The 20,526-nt window shown below is 43.4% G+C and overlaps 1 protein-coding gene across 1 annotated transcript; it reads left to right on the forward strand.

Annotated features, from left to right (window-relative positions):
• The first annotated feature begins 897 nt into the window (after positions 1 to 897).
• FOXI3 (forkhead box I3) lies at positions 898 to 4,871 on the forward strand. Its single transcript, XM_024552383.3, has 2 exons — positions 898 to 1,519; positions 3,989 to 4,871. Exons 1-2 carry the CDS (start codon positions 898 to 900, stop codon positions 4,609 to 4,611), a joined length of 1,245 nt encoding a protein of 414 aa, XP_024408151.2. The 3' UTR covers positions 4,612 to 4,871.
• Positions 4,872 to 20,526: the final 15,655 nt, after the last annotated feature.

The following is a 20,526-nucleotide window of genomic DNA, read 5'->3' on the forward strand; positions in this document are numbered from 1 at the left end:
TTATTTAAATGTCTTCGAAAACGTTCACTTTTCTGCTTTTGAACACAACAAATCACACCAAAAGAGTGCACACAGTGGACATAAAAATGAACAAATACTTCCCGAATGTGAACGAACAAATAGTTATATGTTTAGAGACATGGTTAGAGAAATTAAAACCGATTTCAGTTCCTCCGATCACAGAGTTCCCTAGAAGGGGACACGCCAAAGATGCCTGTTAATATAAACTACTGTGTATCTCAAAGAGTTGAAAATCACGTTTATTATGCCCTAGCGGGAGCGGATCAGTTCAGATCAGACGTGAATCTGAACCTCGGTCTTAAAAGCTGGAGAGACTGGAGGTAGAAAAAACAGCGAGGGGTAGGCAGGTGGTCCAAGCGGCCATCCAAAGTTAAACGCAAGGACTTTTGAGAAATCTCTGTACTCTTTTGGTTATCATCTCTTTGTTTTAATATTCGTTGTTTTATTTCCTTATCGTGCCAAGGCTACGTTAGCTAGGAAGGGGTGGGTGCTCTTTCCCTAAAAGCTGGAGGCGCCGGCCTCCCTGGGACTCCCGGGCACCGGGGCCCAGCGAAGAGGGGCTGCAGGGGCCCGGCGCGCTCCGCCCCGCGGCGCGGGCAGGTGGGGCGTGGCGGCGGCAGGGAGAGCCCGCCTGGGCCACCGCCCAGCCCGGCCCTGGGTTGGGGGGGGCGGCGGGGGGCCTCGCAGACAAGTATAAGAAGTCGGCTGGCTGGCGCTTCGCGCTCAGGAGCCCGTTCCGGCCCAGAGGGACAGTCGCAGAGCCAGAGCAGAAGCGCCGCAGGGTTGGCTCCCAAAGGGATGCTCTCGCCAGAGCGGCGAGATCCACCCCGCTCGCCCCTCGCAGCCGCCGCGCTGCACCCGCCGACGTCCACCGAAATGGCTCTCTACTGCGGCGACAACTTCAGCGTGTACTCGCAGTCCGGCCTGCCCCAGCCTGCTGCCCCAACCCCGGGCGCGCCGCCGGCCGCCAGGGCGCCCTACGCGCTGGCCGACTACACCGCACCGCCCGCCGCCGCCGCCAACCCCTACCTGTGGCTCAACGGGCCGAGCGTGGGCGCTCCGCCCGCCGCCGCCGCCGCAGCCGCGTACCTGGGCGCCCCGCCGCCGCCCCCCCGGGGCTCAGCTGGGCCCTTCCTGCAGCCGCCGCCCGCCGCCGGCACCTACGCTGGTGCTCCGCGGTCCCTCGCTCAGCCCGCGCCCGCTGCTCCTGCGGCTCCCGCCGTACCGTCCGCGCCCTGCGACCTGGGCTGGTTGTCCGTGGCCAGCCGCGAGGATCTAATGAAGATGGTGCGGCCGCCCTACTCGTACTCGGCACTCATCGCCATGGCCATTCAGAGCGCGCCCGAGCGCAAGCTCACGCTCAGCCACATCTACCAGTTCGTGGCCGACAGCTTCCCCTTCTACCAGCGCAGCAAGGCGGGCTGGCAGAACTCCATTCGCCACAACCTGTCGCTCAACGACTGCTTCAAGAAGGTGCCCCGCGACGAGGACGACCCAGGTGAGGGCAGCGGGACAGGTGCTTCCTTCCCGGTGGGAGAGCAGGACGTGGTGGCAGGGTGGGTGGTCTCCGCGTGGTTGACTTGCGATCCACACGGAGTCTTCTGGTTCTAACTGGCGGTGAGAGCCAGTGGAAGGACAACTACCCAAATCTCTTGTTGGGGTGAGGGGAACCCAGAGGACAAAGAAGTATCAGAGGACCCTCGGAGTGGGGACTTGTAATGGAGGAACTGGTTTCTTACACCTCATTCCCGCTTCTCCCTCACCCCCGCCCCCCCACCCCTCCCCGAGACTGGCCAGCTAGAGAAAAAGGAAAAAGCCCTCGTGCTCAATGGGAAGCCACCTCTGCGCCTGTCGAAGGGGGTAGGGTCAAGTTACAAGGTGGTAGATTAAGAATGAGATCGCGGTGAGCTCTCAGATAAGTGTGACTGTGAAGGTATTCGGATGAGCTGAGAATCCCATCACACATCACAAAAGCGGTGGTGGGAGACCAAGAGGAACCTTAGGCCCTTCAGCTGCCCATGGATGCACTTCCTCGTGCATCAGGTTCCTGGGAGACTCACTGCGTCCTTCATAAAACAGATACTCTGTCTACCTTGAGAGAGATGATTGGAGGATGAGAGGCTCAGGCCTGAGACGGGGGCAGGGCGGGGTGAGGGTGAGGGGTATAAGAACTTTAGCTTAGTCCTGAAAATTGTGGTCTTGGTACCTTAACCTATTTGAAAATGTAAAAATGAAAACCCCAAAAATGGTTCTTTCTGATCTAAGCGCTGGGATGAGGAGGGCTGAGTCACACTGGAGTGCTGCTAGTGACTTCCCTCTACTTGGGAAGTGGATGTGGAGAAAAGCTGAAAAACTGGACAGAAACCTAATTCTACTTGAGGTATTCAGAAGGAAACCAGGACAGGGGACATGGGGGCAGAGTTGTGACAGGAAAAGGGGAAGAGACATAAAACCGTTTCAGTTGTACACTCCAGAGACCCAGAATGTTGTGTAAATTACATAGACACCTTTGTGTACTCATACCTGAAATCATTCTAAAGCAGTGGTTTCCAAGAAATACAGTACAAGCCACATGTGATTGTAAATTTTCTGGTAGTCACATTTAAAAAGTAAAAAGAAACCAGTGAACTTAATGTTTTTTAAGTAACCCGAAATAATTGTTTCAACCTATAACAAATAATAAAAAATATTAGTGTGGTACTTTATATTACTTTTTTTGGTACCAGGTCTTCAAAATCCTGTGTGTTTTGCACCACACCTCACTTTTTGGACTAGCTACTTTTCAAGTGCCCAGCAGCCATGTGTGGCTAGTGATTGCTGGATAGGACCAGGCATGCGGTTCTAGAATGTGCATCTTCCACATTCAGCTTCTAACCTGAGATGGTCACTTAAATGTCATGTACACTCCTCTGGACCTTCTGAAAAGTTCGAGGATCTAGTGTCTCGTCAAAGTGCTTGGTACCAAGGTGGCACAATGTAATTATCCTGATAGATGTATGTATTATTATTGAGATGGTAGTTATATGAATAAATTTTTTTCCTGCAACTATTTGCAGAAGATGTGTCGGTAGAAAAAAATGGGTGTGGGGAGTGCATGCTAGTTTGTGGAGGTGATTAGTGAAGAGCATTCCTGGCTCTACTGTTTCGAACTGGGAATACATCAGGGAACTAGCCAGTCTGAACCTGTCCCCCCCTCCCCCCTTGAAAAATGGAGGTGATAATATTGCCTGTCTCCATAGAGCTGTGAGGAGTAACCCAGGTTATTCATGTAAAGCACTCACTGTAAGTTAAATGCTTAACAACACTTTTAACTGCTGTTGATTGTCTTTACCAAAAAAGAGCTGTTGGGAAATAAAATCCTGGGGAATAGATTTTTTTTTTTTTACCTCAATTGTGCTAGTTAAATTGTGAGTGAAACTTTCTAAGCAAGAGACTACTAGCACTTCATGCATTAAATGGGGCCCTGATTGCTGATATTTGCCGAGTGAAGGAAAAACTTGGAAGACATGATAACAGATACTGTTTTCGCACTGCTTCCTGTACGCCAGCTACTATGCAAAGACATTATTTAACCATCACAGCCAACCAGTGAGGTGGGGACCATTCTTACCTCTATTTTTATAAATAAATAAATGGAGGTCAGTTTAAGAAGTGCTGGATTTTACAAAAGCACTCCATTTGGATTTAGAAGGGAGGCTGTTGGGTAATTGTAAGTGACTTGTGAATAAAATTAGGTCTTAAAATTTAAGTAGCAGACACTGCCAGGAGGAGGTAAAAGTGGCCAGAACACCTTTGTTTCAGATTTTTCCTTAAAGATAAATAAAATCAAGATAACTTTAAACAGTAAATGAGTGAGCATCTTTGTCTGCATTTAATTGAAAGCCTGCCTTCTTCCTCCGAAAATAGAAGCTAAATGAGTGGGCATAAACGTTTCCTTCTCTAACAGCTGTCTTTCTCATTACCATAGGAAAAGGTAATTACTGGACCCTGGATCCAAACTGTGAGAAAATGTTTGACAACGGGAACTTCCGCCGGAAGCGAAAGCGCCGCTCTGAGGCCAGCAGCAGCTCCACTGTGGCTGCGGGGACATCAAAGTCAGAAGAGGGTCTCTCCTCAGGATTGGGGTCTGGAGTGGGTGGGAAGCCAGAAGGAGACAGCTCCTCAGCTTTGCTAAGGTCTTCGCAGTCCCCCGAGCCTCCCGAGAGGACGAAGAGTACTGTTGCCTCCCCGGGAGGGCCCATGCTCACCTCTACCCCTTGCCTCAACACCTTCTTCAGCAGCCTCAGCACCTTAAGTGTGAGCAGCAATGGCAGCACCCAGCGAGCTGTCCCTAGCAGCCACCACCTAGGGATCCAGGGGGCCCACCTGCCCTCCAGCAGCACATTCCCCACCAGCGTCATTCCAGAAGCCTCATCAGACACCTTGCAGCTAAATAACAGCACCAGCAACAGTGGCAGCCAAAGATCTTCCTATTATAGCCCTTTCCCTGCCAGCACCGGTGGGGGGCAGAGCAGTCCTTTCAGCCCCCCTTTCTACAACTTCAGCATGGTCAACAGCCTCATCTACCCCCGCGAGGGCTCTGAGGTATAGAACACAACTTCTTAGAGTTGAACATGCACACCTGAGATCTTGTTAAAAATACAGATTCCAAAGCAGTAGGTCTGGGTAGGTTCTACATTTCTCTGGAGCTCCCAGCTGATCTTCTGGCCGGTTGACCACACTTGGGAGTAGCTTGGGTATAGTAGATAATTTTTTCTACAACCCAGGAAGATTTTACAGGTTTCTCTGGATAAGGGCCTCTCTGGAGAGAAATACACCCTACTCTGTTCTAGGACAGTACCTAGAGCTCTAAGGGGATAGGGACCTTATCCATTTTGTTCATCGCTGTATATCAGGGTTATAAGCTAAAATGTGTACATGGGCTGGCTAAAACAAGTGAATGAAGTCACTGGCTAGGGGAAAGGTAGCAATTGGTGATTGAAGCAGTAGGGAGTGGTTGGGGGCAGCTAGTTCTTTCCTTCCTGCCTGTCAGCATTCTGATTTTCCTAGAAGAGTCAGATCAATATTTTTACAGCAAACCTGCATTTGAATTCTTGGCCACTAATTAAAGTTTTAAAAATACTATAGTAGGAAACTCTACAAATCCTTAAGCTATATCCAGCTCATGAATCACTTCTGCTTATGTTCCAAGTCTGGAACATGGTAGGAAATAACACCAATAAAACTACCCAAGTAAACCCTGTGTGCCAGGCACTGTTCTAGATACTTGGCTCACTTAATCCTCACAATAACTTTGGGAGATAGGTATTATTACAAGCCCTCATTTTCATATGAGGCTGTGAAACTCCAAGATGTCAAATCACTCAAGGCCATACAAATAGGAATTCATGACCCAGTATCAGATCCAGGCAGTCTGGCTTCAGAGCTGGAGCTTGTAACTTAAGAGTTCTAGTTCCTGAAAAGCAAAGGCAGACATAGCATAGAGGGGGTAGGAATGAGCTAGATCACATTGGACCAAAGATTCCAGTTGAAATAACTGTTACTTGAGATGTTCCCCTGAGCAGCAAGGATGACACCACATCTGCTTTACTCCTGCCATATTCCTGAGGCCTGCATGACAATTGTCCTAGTTAACTTGACATCCTATCCCTTCTAGCATGTGTCCTGGATTTTTTTCTTAACAAAGCATTAGAATTTTATTAAAAGTAATTTTTAAATGGAATTTTTATAATTTTTAAAAAATAACTTGTGGTAATTTTTAAAAAATATATAATTTATTTTTAGCACTCCCTTTTACTTCTCAAGAGGTATTTTCATCTGAATAATTGTTATGGCCACCCTCCCAGTACCCAGCAGAGTGTCGGGTACAAGGCAGACACTCAGTCACTGCTTACTCTAGTTGATTTTATTGGAACAATGTTATTTTAAGATGAAGGTAATGTCCTATGAATTGCCTTTGTACCATATTGTTGGTTTGGGGTTTTAATTTAAAAAAAAAAAAGAAACACAAGTACATTTTAAAAAACAAATGTTTAACTTTCTCTGTGTATTTTTTGAAACTGACAGCATTACTCTTAAATTTTTATTTTGAAATACAGAAAACTTTTTAAAAACAGTTTGTTGAGGTATAAGTAACATCACTATTATTGTTTAAATATTATGAATGAACAGGCATACCTGGTTTTATTGTGCTTTACAGAGGTTGCATTTTTTACAAATTGCAGGCAAAACCCTCCATCAGCAAACAAGATGATGACTTGCTTTGTTGTGATACTTTAAGGGGATGGTGTAGCACCGACCCCGCAGTATCGCCAAAGTGTGCCTATAGAAAGATAACCAAAGAGACTACCTACTCCCCTACTATGTGTACAAAAGTCCAGTTTCAGTGGATGTTCCATGTGAGAAATCACTAACTTTTATAAAGATTTCTAACACAGTTCTATATTTGTAAAATAATTTATAATGTGAACTGAGACAAAAATTTCCCCAAAGAAAGTACACTGTGTGCTCAGAATCACATGAAATAAACCCAAATGGGGATGACTTCTGACCATTCTTCGGCATTACTGTTTTTCTGTCTTCGGTTTCTCCTAAAAGAATAGACGTGATTGGCACGGCACCAAAGCCATTACGGGGACTTTGTGTTGAGAGGGGAGGGATGGATGTTTTGTGTTCCACCCGCCCACATCTGAAAGGGCTGGAGTGAAGCAGTTCCTCTTTGGGGAGGGTCTACAGGCCTATGAGCATTTTATTACTGGCTGACATTCTCTGTCACTTAAAGTGAGATTCAGTGAACCAGATGATGTCTATTGTAGGAAGAAATGTTCTGGAAAGGTTTCACCAGCTGGCAACACTCCTCAGGTGGAGCCCTGGGTACTCCAGGGGGCCACAGGCAGCCCATCATTTCCAAGCAAATAGCTAGAAAACTTGAATGTGTCCTCATCTGGAAGAAACCTGAAAGATGAGGTTTTTGGACTAGGGTTTCTGAGCGTCGGCACTATTGATATTTGGGGCTACATACTTTTGTTGTAGGGGTGGCCCTTTGCATCACAGGATGTTTAACGGCATCCCTGTCCCCCGGCCCTAGCCATATGTGACAACCAAGAGTATCTCCAAACCTTGCCAGATATCCCCTGGGGGACAAAAGTAGCCCTGGTTGAGAACTGCTGATGTAAACCAACACCCACAATTTGCCAGTGTGGAAAGAAAGCTCCCTCCCCGACAAAAAGTCCTAGGTCTCAGGGCCAGTAGTTGAGCCCTGAATGAATTAGACCTCTGGGTGTGTATAGGACAGTGTTCCATGAGGTGACTTTTCTCCTAAGGAGAATCATTTGTGAGTAGGTACAACACAGTAACAGGTATTTCTCAGAACTGGTATCTACTATCTGTGTTATTATTTGGGGGCTGAAGTGGGTGGGGAGGGATACAGGCATAGGGAAGACACAGTAAAAAACATGACTAACCTGTATTTGGAAGTATCTAGATCCTGGTAGTTAATGGATATTAAATGCCAGAACATTGGTATTTATGAGAACAAAGACAATGAGAATAATCTACTTCTGGTCTGAACAACTTAACTGCAAAGGCCAGCAGGGCGGCTTGGACCACACTCCCAGGACTGAAGAAGCTGTCCTGAAGGCAAGTCTTCATAGGGAACTGCCTCCTGCTGGCCATGGGATTAAAGGGAAAGGGACTAAACTGCCTGTGCCTGTGATATTCTCAGGTCAAAATCTGCCCCTGCTTTCCAACTGGGAACCAAGTCAGAAATTACAGACCTGAGCTAAATTTCACTTTGCGTTGTTCGGAATAGTGCGGAGAAAAAGATGTGGACCGGTGGCATGTTGTTAAGCACTCTTGCTCTGGGGTGTCCCCAGGGACTAGGGCCTGCAGTCAAATTGCAGTCTTAGGCTGAGGCCAATTAGGCACATTTATAACTCAAAGCACCTGTCTTCCACAGTTCTAGGGCCTAGTGTACCATTCAGAATAAGGGGAAAAGGAGAATTTGAAAACCTAATAAGCAGTTCTCAGGTTTTATTTTTAATACTTTTAGATCCTTTCATCCCATTCTTGAACTTAATGGAAAAAGGCTTTGGAAACTGTATGCTTTTGTACCCCAACTCGTCCCTGAGGCCCCAACTACACTTACAAGTTCCTCCAAGGGCAAACAGGGCCAAGCTTTGGCCACAAGGAATGTCACTAAACTTTGGAAGAAACTCCAAAAGTGTGCTTCATTCCCTTCCTCTCTGAGATTCCTAGAATTTGGAAAGAGGCTAAGTCTTTAGGGTTTAACTGGGTCCTGTTTTCTTTAGATTCTCTAATAGCTGAAACTGAGAGGTTGCTAATGAAAAAAAAGTCCCTGGTGGTTTCCAGGGATTTGCTGATTTCTGGGTAGAGACCCAGTGGGCCAACGTGACCTCGCCTTTTGTCATGGAAAGCAGTCAGCCGGGGGCCGGTGGCTAGGTGGCTGGCACCACTGAAGAGAGGAGGAGTTTCCAGTCAGACTTGAAAACAAAAAAGACCAGGTAGCTACTGAATTCCTCTGAGCTTTCTCATTCATGAGGTCAAGGCATCACCACCAAAACTTTTGGAGGCCTGGAGAGCAGCCCTTTATCATTTAAAATAGGGAACATTACAATAACAATCACTTCTTGGATGCCAGGCAGTATCCTAAAACATACATAAAATAGTTACATTAAGCCCCCCCAAAACTCCTAAGTATACTGTTTTTATTCATTTCACCAAAGAGAATACTGCAGCCTGGGGCATTTGTGTACCAGGCCCTAGTCAAAAATCAAAGTGGTTGTTGCAGGTAAGTGGTACAACTAGGATCCAAAATCAGGCCATCCGATACCAGAAGCTAACTTCCCTGCACCTACAATGCTGCCTCTCCATTTTGGAGATGAAAGGAGAGGCCCAGAGAAGTTATGTGACCTGTCCAAGGCTACACGGCTTGCTGGTTGTAGATTTGGGCCTAGATCCCAGGCTCCTGGCCCACTGTTCCCCTACAGTGTTGTTCCTTCAGGCATTTTCTTTCTATGCTCCCTGATGTCTTTGTGTCTGGAGCTCATTTTCCAGGACACAGAAAGGTAAGCAGTGGGGAGGAATGTCACTTTTCTTTGAAATGTTCTCTTCCACAGGATCAGCCTGCACTCAGGTCAGGGGCCAGATCTAATGCTCTGAAGCTGCTGAGGGAAGCCAGAATTTGGCCTGGAACCTTGGACTTCCATAGGAAATTTATCCATTTGCTCAGCAAATCCCTTTCACTCATCAGGCCATGTGTGGGGGGTATTGAGATCATCTGAGGCCTGGAACAACTATGCATTGGGTAGGGAGGATCCACAGGGTTGAAGTGAGCATCCCCCACCCGGCTGCCAGCCTCTGATGAGGGAGATAGACTGGTTTCACCTGGAAGAGTGGCAGGCAGTGCCACCCCTCCTCACATCTTCACTCTTCTTTCCTGTGTCTGGTGTTAGCAGGACACAACGACCTGGACTGACATTACTCAAAGCTGGAACGACAGACGTGATAAAGCGCCAGAGGTTTAGCAGAGGTCTCTTTGAGGTCTAGGTCCTTGGCGCCTGACTACAGTCCTTTCAGTCCTCTCCAGCCCTGGCTGGGAGCAGCCACAGTGAGGGCACATGAGCAATCTGACTGTCAACTTCCAGTCCCCGCCCAAGGAGACTGACCTCTTTGTATTGCACTTCAGAGGAGGTTCAAGGCTACAAGTGTGTGGGGATTTTCTCCTGCCCAGTTTACCCTCTTGAAATGCATTAAGCAAACCACATTGTAGGGAACCCTCTGCTCCCTTATTTTGCTTCCTCTGTTTCCCCACATCCAAGCCCAAAACAAAAATCGTTGACTCCAGCACCAAAACTTGGTCTCCAGCCCCTGACATCTCACCAGTTCATCTGTGATCACCACGCCTCTGCCAGGAGGGCTACACAGCCTCAGCTCCTGGCTTCCTGCTATCCACAGGGCATTCTTCCCTGCTGTCCTGCACTCACTGGGTAGCTGGAAGCCAGAGCAATCTTTTAAACAATACTTGCAATTATATAGCTTTTCATCTTAGAACATTTTGGTAATTCTATTACCAACAAATGCCAAAGTTCTGTGGCCCTGCATGAACTCTGTCCTGCCCTCATCACCTCCAACTTTCCTTTGCTTCGCTCCAGCCACTCACCATCCTGCACCCGTCAAATGTTCCAAACCCTTCCATTCTAGCATCTTTGCAGCTACCATCCTGCCACAAGAGCTTACTTTGTCCCTCAATTTTCCCAGGCTTCTGCTTGAAGCCACTCTTCGAAGAAGCTGTCCCTGACCAGCCCAACCCCTCCCACTTCCACCAGTGACCCTCAAACTGCCTTTTGCAAACTCTTCTTCCCACCTTAACTAAATCTCTGACTTAAATGAAAACAAATAAGCTATTTTAGTGGGATAATTTCGGGGGGTGAGGAATGAGCCAGCTTAACAGGGCCAGAGCTGGGTATGGGATGAGTCACTTGGCTGCATGCTCAGGTGACCCCATTCATGCCCATCTCTGATTCCCTAAAGAAAGCCTACGTGCAACTGAAATAATTGTCTGACTGATCTTAAGAAAAAGGTGCATTGTTCTTCTTCCCTGTATGGGGAAACTGAGGCCCAGAGTATACATTTTCCAAAGACTTTTATTTATGATATACTAAATGTGCCATCACTAGGTGCATAAAACACAGAACGTTATGTTTATCTTTCAGTTTTAAATGGGCAAAACCCCAAGAATTTCTGCTATGTTTAGACTGGATTTAGAACTCAGCTGTCCCTATATCCCTACACATCACTCCCCCTTTCCACACTCATACCTCCCCTGAGTTCTCCTGGAAACTAAACTGCTCAGCCAAACACCTGAGGTCTTTGATCATCAACCCATCAGCTGCTCCCCCAGCGCTCAGCTAGAAGACTTTCAAGTTCTCTCTCTAAGTTTGGGAAAGGAAGAAAATACCACAACAGCTGCTATACTGCACCTTTCTTTGCATACTGGTGGTAAGAGCCAAAGAATAGCTACTTCAGCAAAGGTTTTTAAAACCTTCCTTCAATGGGGTTAACTCCTGTGCAGCCAAAGACTCCCACTACACATCAGAGCGGTGTCAGCCAAGAACCCCTGCCTCTATCATTGCCTGCTCAGGGGATGTGCCAGGTGTCCTACTACATCGTGTTTCTTGATTCAGGAATTACTGAAAATGGACATGTCCTATCACTGCAGGAATGTTGCCACTGCTAAAGTAGTGAGGCCAACAATGGTGTGGCAATGGTGAGAGTCCTCTAAAAGGGGAAGATCACAATTCATTCTGGTGCTTCCAAATTTAGTACCCCTCCATTTGCTCAGTGGTCTTTAGCACCCACTTTTTATACCTATTAGGAGACACAACGAAAATCAAAGCCCCTGTAAGGATGGAGCTCCACTTACTTTCTAGTGGAGGAGAAGTAGCAAAGAAGGGATAGATAACAGCAGGGTGACAAAGTGCTTCGACCAGAGAAATGTGGGGTACAATGGGGCTGTCTGGGAGAGACCCCAACCCTGACCAGAGTAGGAGTTGGCCAGATGAGGAGGCAGGAAGGGAGGAAGTCTATGTGTGGAAAAAGAGTGGAAGCCTGGAAATGAGAGACCAGGACACCTATGGGAAACAGAACAGCTATGTATGGGGGCAGGTTACATGTAACACTTTTAGGTGGGAAAGGGCAGTAAAGGAGGGGGAAGGTGAATCTGTAGTGTGATAAATCCCATCAACATAATAGAATTGGGCAGAATAAAATGGAATATAAATGAATTCAATTTTATTTTAAGAATGAAATTTATGTATTAAATAGAGTTCTTTGTGGAAAAGCCTGTGGAAGGATAAGATCTAAGAAAGGCCTTTCTGGAAACCACTATAGAAACACAAGCAAGAGGTAATGTAGGGATGCCAGGGAAGAAGACAACGGGAAGTGTAACAGACACTTAGGAGGCCAGAAGGGGCAGACTTAGCGACCTGGAAGTGGTGATTCAGGGAACAGAAAGACTCCGGGATGACTGCTGGGGTTAGGGTGGTTCTGGTCACCAGGTCAGGGCCCTCCAGAGGTGGAGTGACTATGTGGGTCATTCAGGAGGAACTTTCCAGCAAGGGCGGGAGTAGATTGAGATTAAAAGGGAGGACTAGGCTGGCTGTGTAAACCTGGGAGATAACAGAATGTGGATGAGATATTTAATTCAGTCAGTTGATAAACATTCTTAGCATTTCTTTGCTAAGCCCTGTGCTAGAGATACAATGGTGAGTAAAACAGACTTGCTCCCTTCTCTCTTGGGGTTTATACTCTAGTATAACCTGGAAATAATCTCACCAAAGAACGTTATTGAAAAGAGGCCAGAGCACTGTGAAGGAGCAGGTGAAGGTTCTGTGAGCTCATAAAAGGAAGGACAGTAATCTAGCCTAGGGAGTCAGAAAAGGTTTTCCTTCGGGGCATGGGCCTTGACTCGAGACTGAAAAAGAGGGCAGGTATGGACCAGATGAAAGGAAGGGAAGCACATTCCAGGCAGAGGGAGCAGAATTTACAAATTCCCTGTGGTGAAAAGGCCCAGCACCCTGGAAGGCTGAACAGTGCACAGAGAGCTGGGGGACATGGAGCAGTGTGATGGAACCTGATCAGATTAGCAATTTAAATGGTTGGGTGAGTCTTAAAGAATGAGGTGGACAAAGTAAGACATTATTGCTGTTGTTCAGGTAAGTGACCTGGACCAGGATAGTGACAATAAATAAAAAGATATGGATTCCTTTGAAAGGTATCAAGGAAGTAAAATGAACAAGACTTGGTGAAAAATTGGATACAGGGGTGTAAAAAAGGAAGGTGTCCAGGATGAGTGTTAGGTCTGCAGCCTGAGAAATAGAGGGGTGCCATTTCTGAGGTGAGAAAAATTTTTAAAAGATTGGTTGTTGTTTGGAAGGGTGGGGTGGAGAGGATCATAAATGTGGTCTCAGATACATTGAGTTGAGGTGCCGTGGAGATATTTAAATGGGAATATACTGTATTTTGCCATGTATAATGAGCACACTCTTTTTTGGCCCAAACTTTCAGGAAAAAAAACTTTTGTTTTAATTTTTTAATTCAATTATTTATTTATTTATATTTAGATACTTGGTTTTTGTATTATAAAGGGTATTATTTTGCATACAGATTTTGTTATTGCTTTCTAGAGTTACACTTTTAACACATAGGCATAAATAAAGGAATGAAAAACATATAGATACGGAATTAGTACTACTCAATAGTACTACTCAATAGTACTACTCAATTAGTACTACTCAATAATGTGCATCCTTATTTTTCCCTCAAAAATTTGGGCAAAAAATGTACATTATATACAACAAAATACGGTAGATGATTCTGGAACTCAGAAGAGAAATCTAGGCTAGAAATTTAAATTATGAGTCATTGGTATGGAAATATTAACTGAGAAACTTCTTGTTTTTGGCATGTACTTCCATGCTCCCATTAAGAAAAAGCTGAAAACCTAAAAATCAACTTTTTTTAGATTCATCAGGGTTCAAACCACTGCCCCCTAAAACTGAAAAGATAAGTGGATACCGAGGATCACAGTTTATTGGGAGCAGAAGCCTGCTACTGGAGCCAGGGCTGGTAGGAAAATTTGAGATGTAATTGACAAATTGCTGGAGGATCAGCATGAACAAGCTTGAGACTTAAAAATATGGCAGGGGTGGGAGCCTCCACCCTGGCTGGGTAGCTCATTTGGTTAGAGCATTGTCCTTTATGCCAAAGTTATGGGTTGGGTGGAACAACAAATTGATGTTTCTCTTTTTCTCTCTCTCTTCCTCCTTCCCCTTCCATGCTCTCTGTTAAAAAAACAAAACAAAACAAAAACAAAACAAACAAACAAAAAACCCCACATTGGGAGCTCAGGAGGTCTCACATTGTCCTGAGTTTTACGTCTAGGAGCCCTTTCAGGTTCTCAGGGTCAAGATTGGGGAAAAAAAAAAATCCTCTCCTGCTTCTCACAAGGGGTGGGGGGAGGGAGGAAGTAACCATTTTGAAATAAACCACAGCATTCTTTTTGCCATAACAACAGCCTGGCCTTTTTTTTTTTTTTTTGGAACCTAACTAACCCAGGGAAAGTGAAATACCCAACTCCAGTCCTCTCTAGTTTTCCTGTCTCATGTAAATGGGAAAAAAAAAAAAAAAAGCTGAGAAGCACTTGCTAAGGTCACAGGCCAGGAGCACAGGCTCACTGAAAGACTGAGACAGGATCCTAGACCCGGAATTATTCCCTTCCCCGCCCCACACCTCACCACATCAGTCAGGCTCCTGTATAGTAACAATGAATTACAGCTAAAAGAACTGCAAGGATCAGCCTCTGTTTTAAGAAGGAGTCTCTAGGGAAACCCAAAGACAACAGAAGATGAAAAATATGAGGACATTAAAGGAAATGTCACTCTTTGACACATACAGCAATAGCAAACAGTAAACATAGTCTAACTCCTAGACAAATAAATATAAAACCTCACACAAAAGGCCTATCTCATTTCCTTTAACACAATACATCATGTCTAGCTTACAAAAAAAAAAAAAATTAGAAAGCATGCTAACAGGCCAAAACCACAGTTTGAAGAGACAAAGCAAGATTTAGAAACAGGGATATGATATGGCAGGGATATTGCAATTCAACTAGGGGTTTAAAATAACTATGATTAATATGCTAAGGGCCCTACTGGAAAGAGTAGACACCATGCAAGAACAGATGGGTAATGTAAGCAGAGAGATGCAAACTAAGAAAGAATCAAAGGGAAATGCTAGAAATCAAAGATGCTGTAATGTAATGTAAAAAGATTGTGATGAGCTCATCAGTAGACTGGACACAGGCAAGGCAAGAACAAGTGAGTTTGAAGATATTTAGAATAGAAACTTCCAAAATGGAATGCAAAGAAAAAAGAAGAAAGGATAACAGCCCTGGCTGGTATAGCTCAGTGGATTAAGTGCTGGCCTTAACTAGAAGGTTAAACTAGAAGGTTGCTGGTTCTATTCCCAGTTAGGGCACAGGCCTAGGTTGCGGGCCAGGTCCTTGGTTGGGGATGTGTAGGAGGCAACCTATCCATGTATCTAACACACAATGATATTTCTGTCCCTCTCTTTTTCTCTCCCTTTCTTTCTCTAAAAATAAATAAATAAAATCTTTTTTTTTTAAGAGAAGGATAACAAAGACTGAACAGATTACCCAAGAACTGTGGTATAATTACAAAAGGTGTAACTTACATGTGACAGGAATACCAGAAAGAAAAGAACGTGGGAAAGAAACAGAAAAGCTACTTAAAGTACTAACGGCTGAGAAATTTCTAAAATTAAAGAAATAATAATTGAGGCAGTAGAAGTGGATGAAATCAGCAAGTGGAGTGTGGAATGAGAAGAGAAGAGGGTATCACAGCTGCATGGTATCACAGCTTCCATGACTTACTGGTAGAAGAGGATGACTCCACCAAAGTGCCACAGAAAGAATGAGCAGAAGGGAAGTAAAGGAGATTGACATGTCCCAGAGACCAAAGGCACTGGATGAAAACAAAGAAAGGATGGTCAGTTATGGCCAGTGCTTCAAATGGAACTCCATATATTTCATTTTAATTTTAAAAGAAAATTTCCTAAAAATTTGCTAGCCACATATGTAAATGTCTGTATTCCCTCACCAACAACGGGTGGCATAAATATTTTCTTAGTTTTGCCAATCTTAAGTGGTTGGATAGAAGACAGGCATATATAAATTAATATCCTTTTTTATACTGTCCAAAAATGGTTAATAAAAGAAAGAAGATAAAATCCCATTCAGTTTCTGGTTAAACATAAGACTGGTTGAATGAAGATTTATTTTCATTCCCTTGAAACATCACTAAAATTAGTAAAAAATTTAAGAAGGCAGAAGATAATGGGAGAGAGGAGACAGCAAGCAGATGAGTGTCTATAATACATAATATAGAACAATTTATGTAACAAATGAGATGGGAAGCAGAAAGGATAGTGTGTCTTTGTTTATAAATGCATAAAATATTCCTGATAGAAACAAAAGCTGGTTATATGGAAACCCTAGAGTGGTGAGTTGGAGTGTTGAGGAAGAAGTGAGAGGAAGACCTCAATGAAGAATCTTTTGTGCTTTTGCGCTTTGAGCTATGTAAATGTTTTTTCTATGCAAAAATGAATTAACACAATTTAAATTAAAAAAATAAACAGAGTATTCCAAAAGGAGAGATAGTTATTAAAACAAATAATTGTGTAAATAACTATAAATACAACAAGGGACTAGCCCAAGGTCTGTGGAGTCACTGAAGACCATTAGACTTCATCTAGAGGCTGAGCAGGGAAATGGATAAGAAGAAGGCATTTAAATGATTAAGAATAAAGCATTTAAATGGATAAAAAGAAGGTTTTTAAGCAGAGGAGTGGCATGACTAGATTTCCCTGTTGACCAGATTCGTATTCAGACTTCAGTATGGAGAGCTAGTAAGAGAATTCAGTAAAGTTTCTGGTTATGAAATAAATATGGAAAACATATTTCCTTTTCAGTATACAATATTAACAAAGTAGAAAAGGAAACTGCAAAAAATATTTCTACACAATGGCAACCAAAGCTTTAAAATAGAAGACAAAAGAAGATAAAGAATAGAAGTCTTTCCAGAGGTTAAAAAAAGACTTGTCTTTTTAGTTTTCATCCTCTCTCATTTTGTTATTTTTTAAGAATTAACTTATTGATAATTTATAAGCTTTAGATGGAAAAGGCCCTACCAGAGCTAACTGGAATCTTTTAAAAGATTTTATTTATTTATTTTTAGAGAAAGGGAAAGGGAGGGAGACGGAGAGGGAGAGAAAAATCGATGTGTGAGAGAAACATCAGTTGGTTGCCTCTCATACACCCCCAACCAGGGACCTGGCCTGCAACCCAGTCATGTGCCCTGACTGGAAATCAAACTGGTGACCTTTCGGTTCACAGGCCAGCACTCAATACACTGAGCCACACCAGTCAGGACTGGTGAATAGGATTTTTTTTTTTAAGATCTGCATATGGACATTCTCTGAAAAGTCTAAAACCTCATTGATAATACTAAGGAAGGAGTATCAGATGGGCAGCAGACTTCTCATTAATACTGGATCCTCTGAGGGCTTTTTCATGGTAAATAAGCTAGACTAATTCCAGCTAACTTAGGCAAAAAAAGGAATTTACTAGGAAAGTATGCAGTAGCTCACAGAATCAAAGGAAAACCTAAATAACTTGGTCTTGTGGTGGGGAGGGACTCACATTGGCTCTGAAGGTCTCAGCAACAGGTATGCTCCGGGTGCATCACTGGAACGAAGAAGCTGCAGCCACATACAGTGTCTGTGTCACTCTGCAGATGCAGATTCCATGAGGGAAGTGTCTGATTGACTTCTGAACTGGGAGGAGGGCAGGATACCTGAACTGACAGTCACATTGGGGATGGATTTTGCAGATAAACAACACATGAAATTGATTAGTCAATGCATATTCATTGAGTCCTGGCATGTGCCAGGCATTTCTGGGCACAGATAATCAGTGAACCAAGCAAAGACACTGTTCTCATAGACTATACATTCTGATGGAGTTTTGACAGAAAATAATCATAGCTCTATAATCCTTTATCTCCAGGATGAAATTGTAAGAGTTCTGGAAACCAAACATTTTTTGGGGGGAAGTGGGTTTGATATAAACAGACTTGGCAGAAAATCCTGATCTGCATGAATTTGAAACATTTGAGCATTTGAGTATTTATTTATCCATCCCAACTAGTGAAAATACTCATGTATTTGACAGCACAAGTATTAATGGATTTGATTGCAGGATTCTGCCCTTGAACCACTGGTCGACTGCATTTGTGCTCAGGGGAGAGAGTACCTTGGTTTTTGTGAGGACTGGGGATCCTGGTCTTGTCTATACTCTTGATGCTGGCTATGGAGAAAAATAAAGAAGCAGAAACAGATGGCTAGTTAGTGCTGAGAATGGATATGTGAGCGATATGGGAGGATGTTTTCATTTTATATGGTGTGGTCAGGGAAGGCCTCAATGACAATTTGAACACAGAGAACTGAAGGAAGCAAGAGAGAAATTCATGTGGACACCTGGGGGAAGAATAGTTCAGGCAGAGGGTAGAAAAAACACAAAGGCCCTGAGATGAAAGTGTCTTTAGACTGCGGGACTGGATGGGGCAAGGTGAACACGTGGAACAGATGAGATCTGAGAGGCAGTAGGGGAAGTTAGTGATATAAGGACAGTGGCTTTTACTCTGAGATAAAACTTGACAGTAGGGAGAGACTAAAGTTTTAGAAGAATAAATCAGGCTTAGGAGGTCTGTGTCGAGAATGGACAATTTGGAGTGAGGGCTGACATAGGGAAAGTAATAGTTAGGAAGCTGTTGGGAGGTGGCAGTGGTTTGGGTTAGGGTGGCAGCAGTCAAAGGGGAAATCAGTCTATATCCAGCAGGATTTGGATACATTTTGGAGGGAAGAACTGATATACTTGCTGATTCATTACAAATGGAATGTGAGAAAAAGATGGGACTCTTCACGTCACTAACTGAAAGCAGGAAATACAAGTAAGAATGGTGGAGGGAATGTTGCGGTCTGAGAAAGGGGGATAAAATCAGATAAGAAAAAGTGCAGGTCCTGACATGTCCAGGAGATGTCTGCATGATTCAGGATTCTGAAGAAATCTCACAGATTTCTTCCTGGGGATCAGCCCTAGTGGTTTTAAATGCAGATTTTGGTAGTGAGTCCATAAGTACTGAGGGTGGGCAGGGAGGGAAAGAAATAGTGTTTTTTTAAGAAAAAGTCCTTAAACAGTACTTTTATTATTTGGACAACATTTGTTTAGATTTACCTAAATGTTAATAACTTTCTTTGCTTACCATCTTTTTTCACATTTCTTCAAAGACATTTTCCTTTGTGCTGAAATAAATCATACAGATTTTCTTTTAGTGAAGTTCTTTTGGCCTTATACTCCCTCAGTTTTTATTTACATAGAAATGCTTCATTTTGCCTTTACTTGAAAAAAATGGTATGTTTTCAAGACACAGAAATCTAAGTTGAAATTTGTTTCTCTCAACCCTTTAAAGATGCTATTCCTTATCTTCAGGCTTCTGTCATCAGCTGTCTGAATAATTGTCGTTCCACTGAAGAAGGTTTGTCTTCTCTCTCTGGCTGCTTGTAATATGTTTTCTTTGCCTTTGGTGTTCTACAGTTTCACAAAAATATGTATAGGTGTGGGTTTGTTTCTGTTTGCCCTGTTTGGTGTATGTTGTCCTTTTGTGTGTGTGGATTCTTGCCTTTTATATGTTCAGCAAAATTCACAGCCATTACCTTTTTTTCTTTTAAGTTGTTTATGTTTAAAATTTTGTTTATTGTTGACACTATTACAGATGTCCCCTATTTCTCCCCCTCCACCAAGCTCCACTCTTTCTTCACAACATTGTTGTCTGTATCCATGGGCTTTGCATATATGCTTATATGTTTTTTGGCTAACCTCTTCCAGTCCCCTCAACCACATCCCTTATGAGATCTAAGAGTCTATTCCATGTGTTAATGCCTCTGGTTTTATTTTGTTCATCAGTTTATTTTCTTTATTAGATTCTGCATATGAATGAGATCACATGGTATTTGTCTTTCTCTGACTGGCTTATTTCGCTTAGCATAATATTCTCCAGGTTCATACATGCTGTTGCAAAGGGTAACATTTCCTTTTTTTTTAATGGACACATAGAATTCCACTGTGTAAATGTACCACAGCTTTTTATCCACTCATCTACTGATGGGCACTTGGGCTGTTTTCAGATCTTGGCTACTGTAAATAACACTGCCATGAACATATAGGTGCATATTTTCTTTTGAATTAGTGTTTTCGGATTCTTAATGTATATACCCAGAAGTAAGATTGCTGGGTCAAAAGGCAGTTCCATTTTTGAGGAAACTCCATACTGTTTTCCACAGTGCACAGCCATTATTTCTTTAAATATTGCTTCTCCTCTATCTTCTATTTTCTGTCTCTGGGACTTGATTAAATGTATGTCACATTTCTCATTCTTAACCTATTTATCATATGTTTCATTACCTTGTCTCTCTGAGTTGCATCCTCCTTAATGTTATCAACTCCATCGTCCAGGTCACTAATTTCCTCTTCATTTCTTCCTGTACTTTGTTTAACTTTTCCACTACTATTTTTTAAGTTTGAACAATATTTTTTGTTTCTAAAAATTGTATGTATTTCTTTTTCAAAGTTGCCTTAGCATTTTTTGATAGTCTCTTATATCCCTCTTTTATTTTGTAAACATGTTGTACATATTTTATATTCTATATCTGGTAATTCCCATAAATGAAGTGTTTAGAAGTCTAAATCTGTTGACCACTTCAGCTTTACTCTCATTAATTATGACGTATCTCTACATGTCAATTTTCTCTATTGTAAATTCATATTTGTTTGACCCTAATGTGTGG

This window comes from Desmodus rotundus, chromosome 3, assembly GCF_022682495.2.
Source record: "Desmodus rotundus isolate HL8 chromosome 3, HLdesRot8A.1, whole genome shotgun sequence".
NCBI classification, from domain to species: domain Eukaryota; kingdom Metazoa; phylum Chordata; class Mammalia; order Chiroptera; family Phyllostomidae; genus Desmodus; species Desmodus rotundus.

What these genes read in the sequence shown, in the direction of transcription:
- FOXI3 (XM_024552383.3), top strand. Translation starts at nt 898, where the DNA reads ATGGCTCTCTACTGCGGCGACAACTTCAGCGTGTACTCGCAGTCCGGC. An exon ending in CCGCGACGAGGACGACCCAG is followed by an intron (nt 1,520 to 3,988) that starts GTGAGGGCAGCG and finishes TCATTACCATAG; the next exon opens with GAAAAGGTAATTACTGGACC.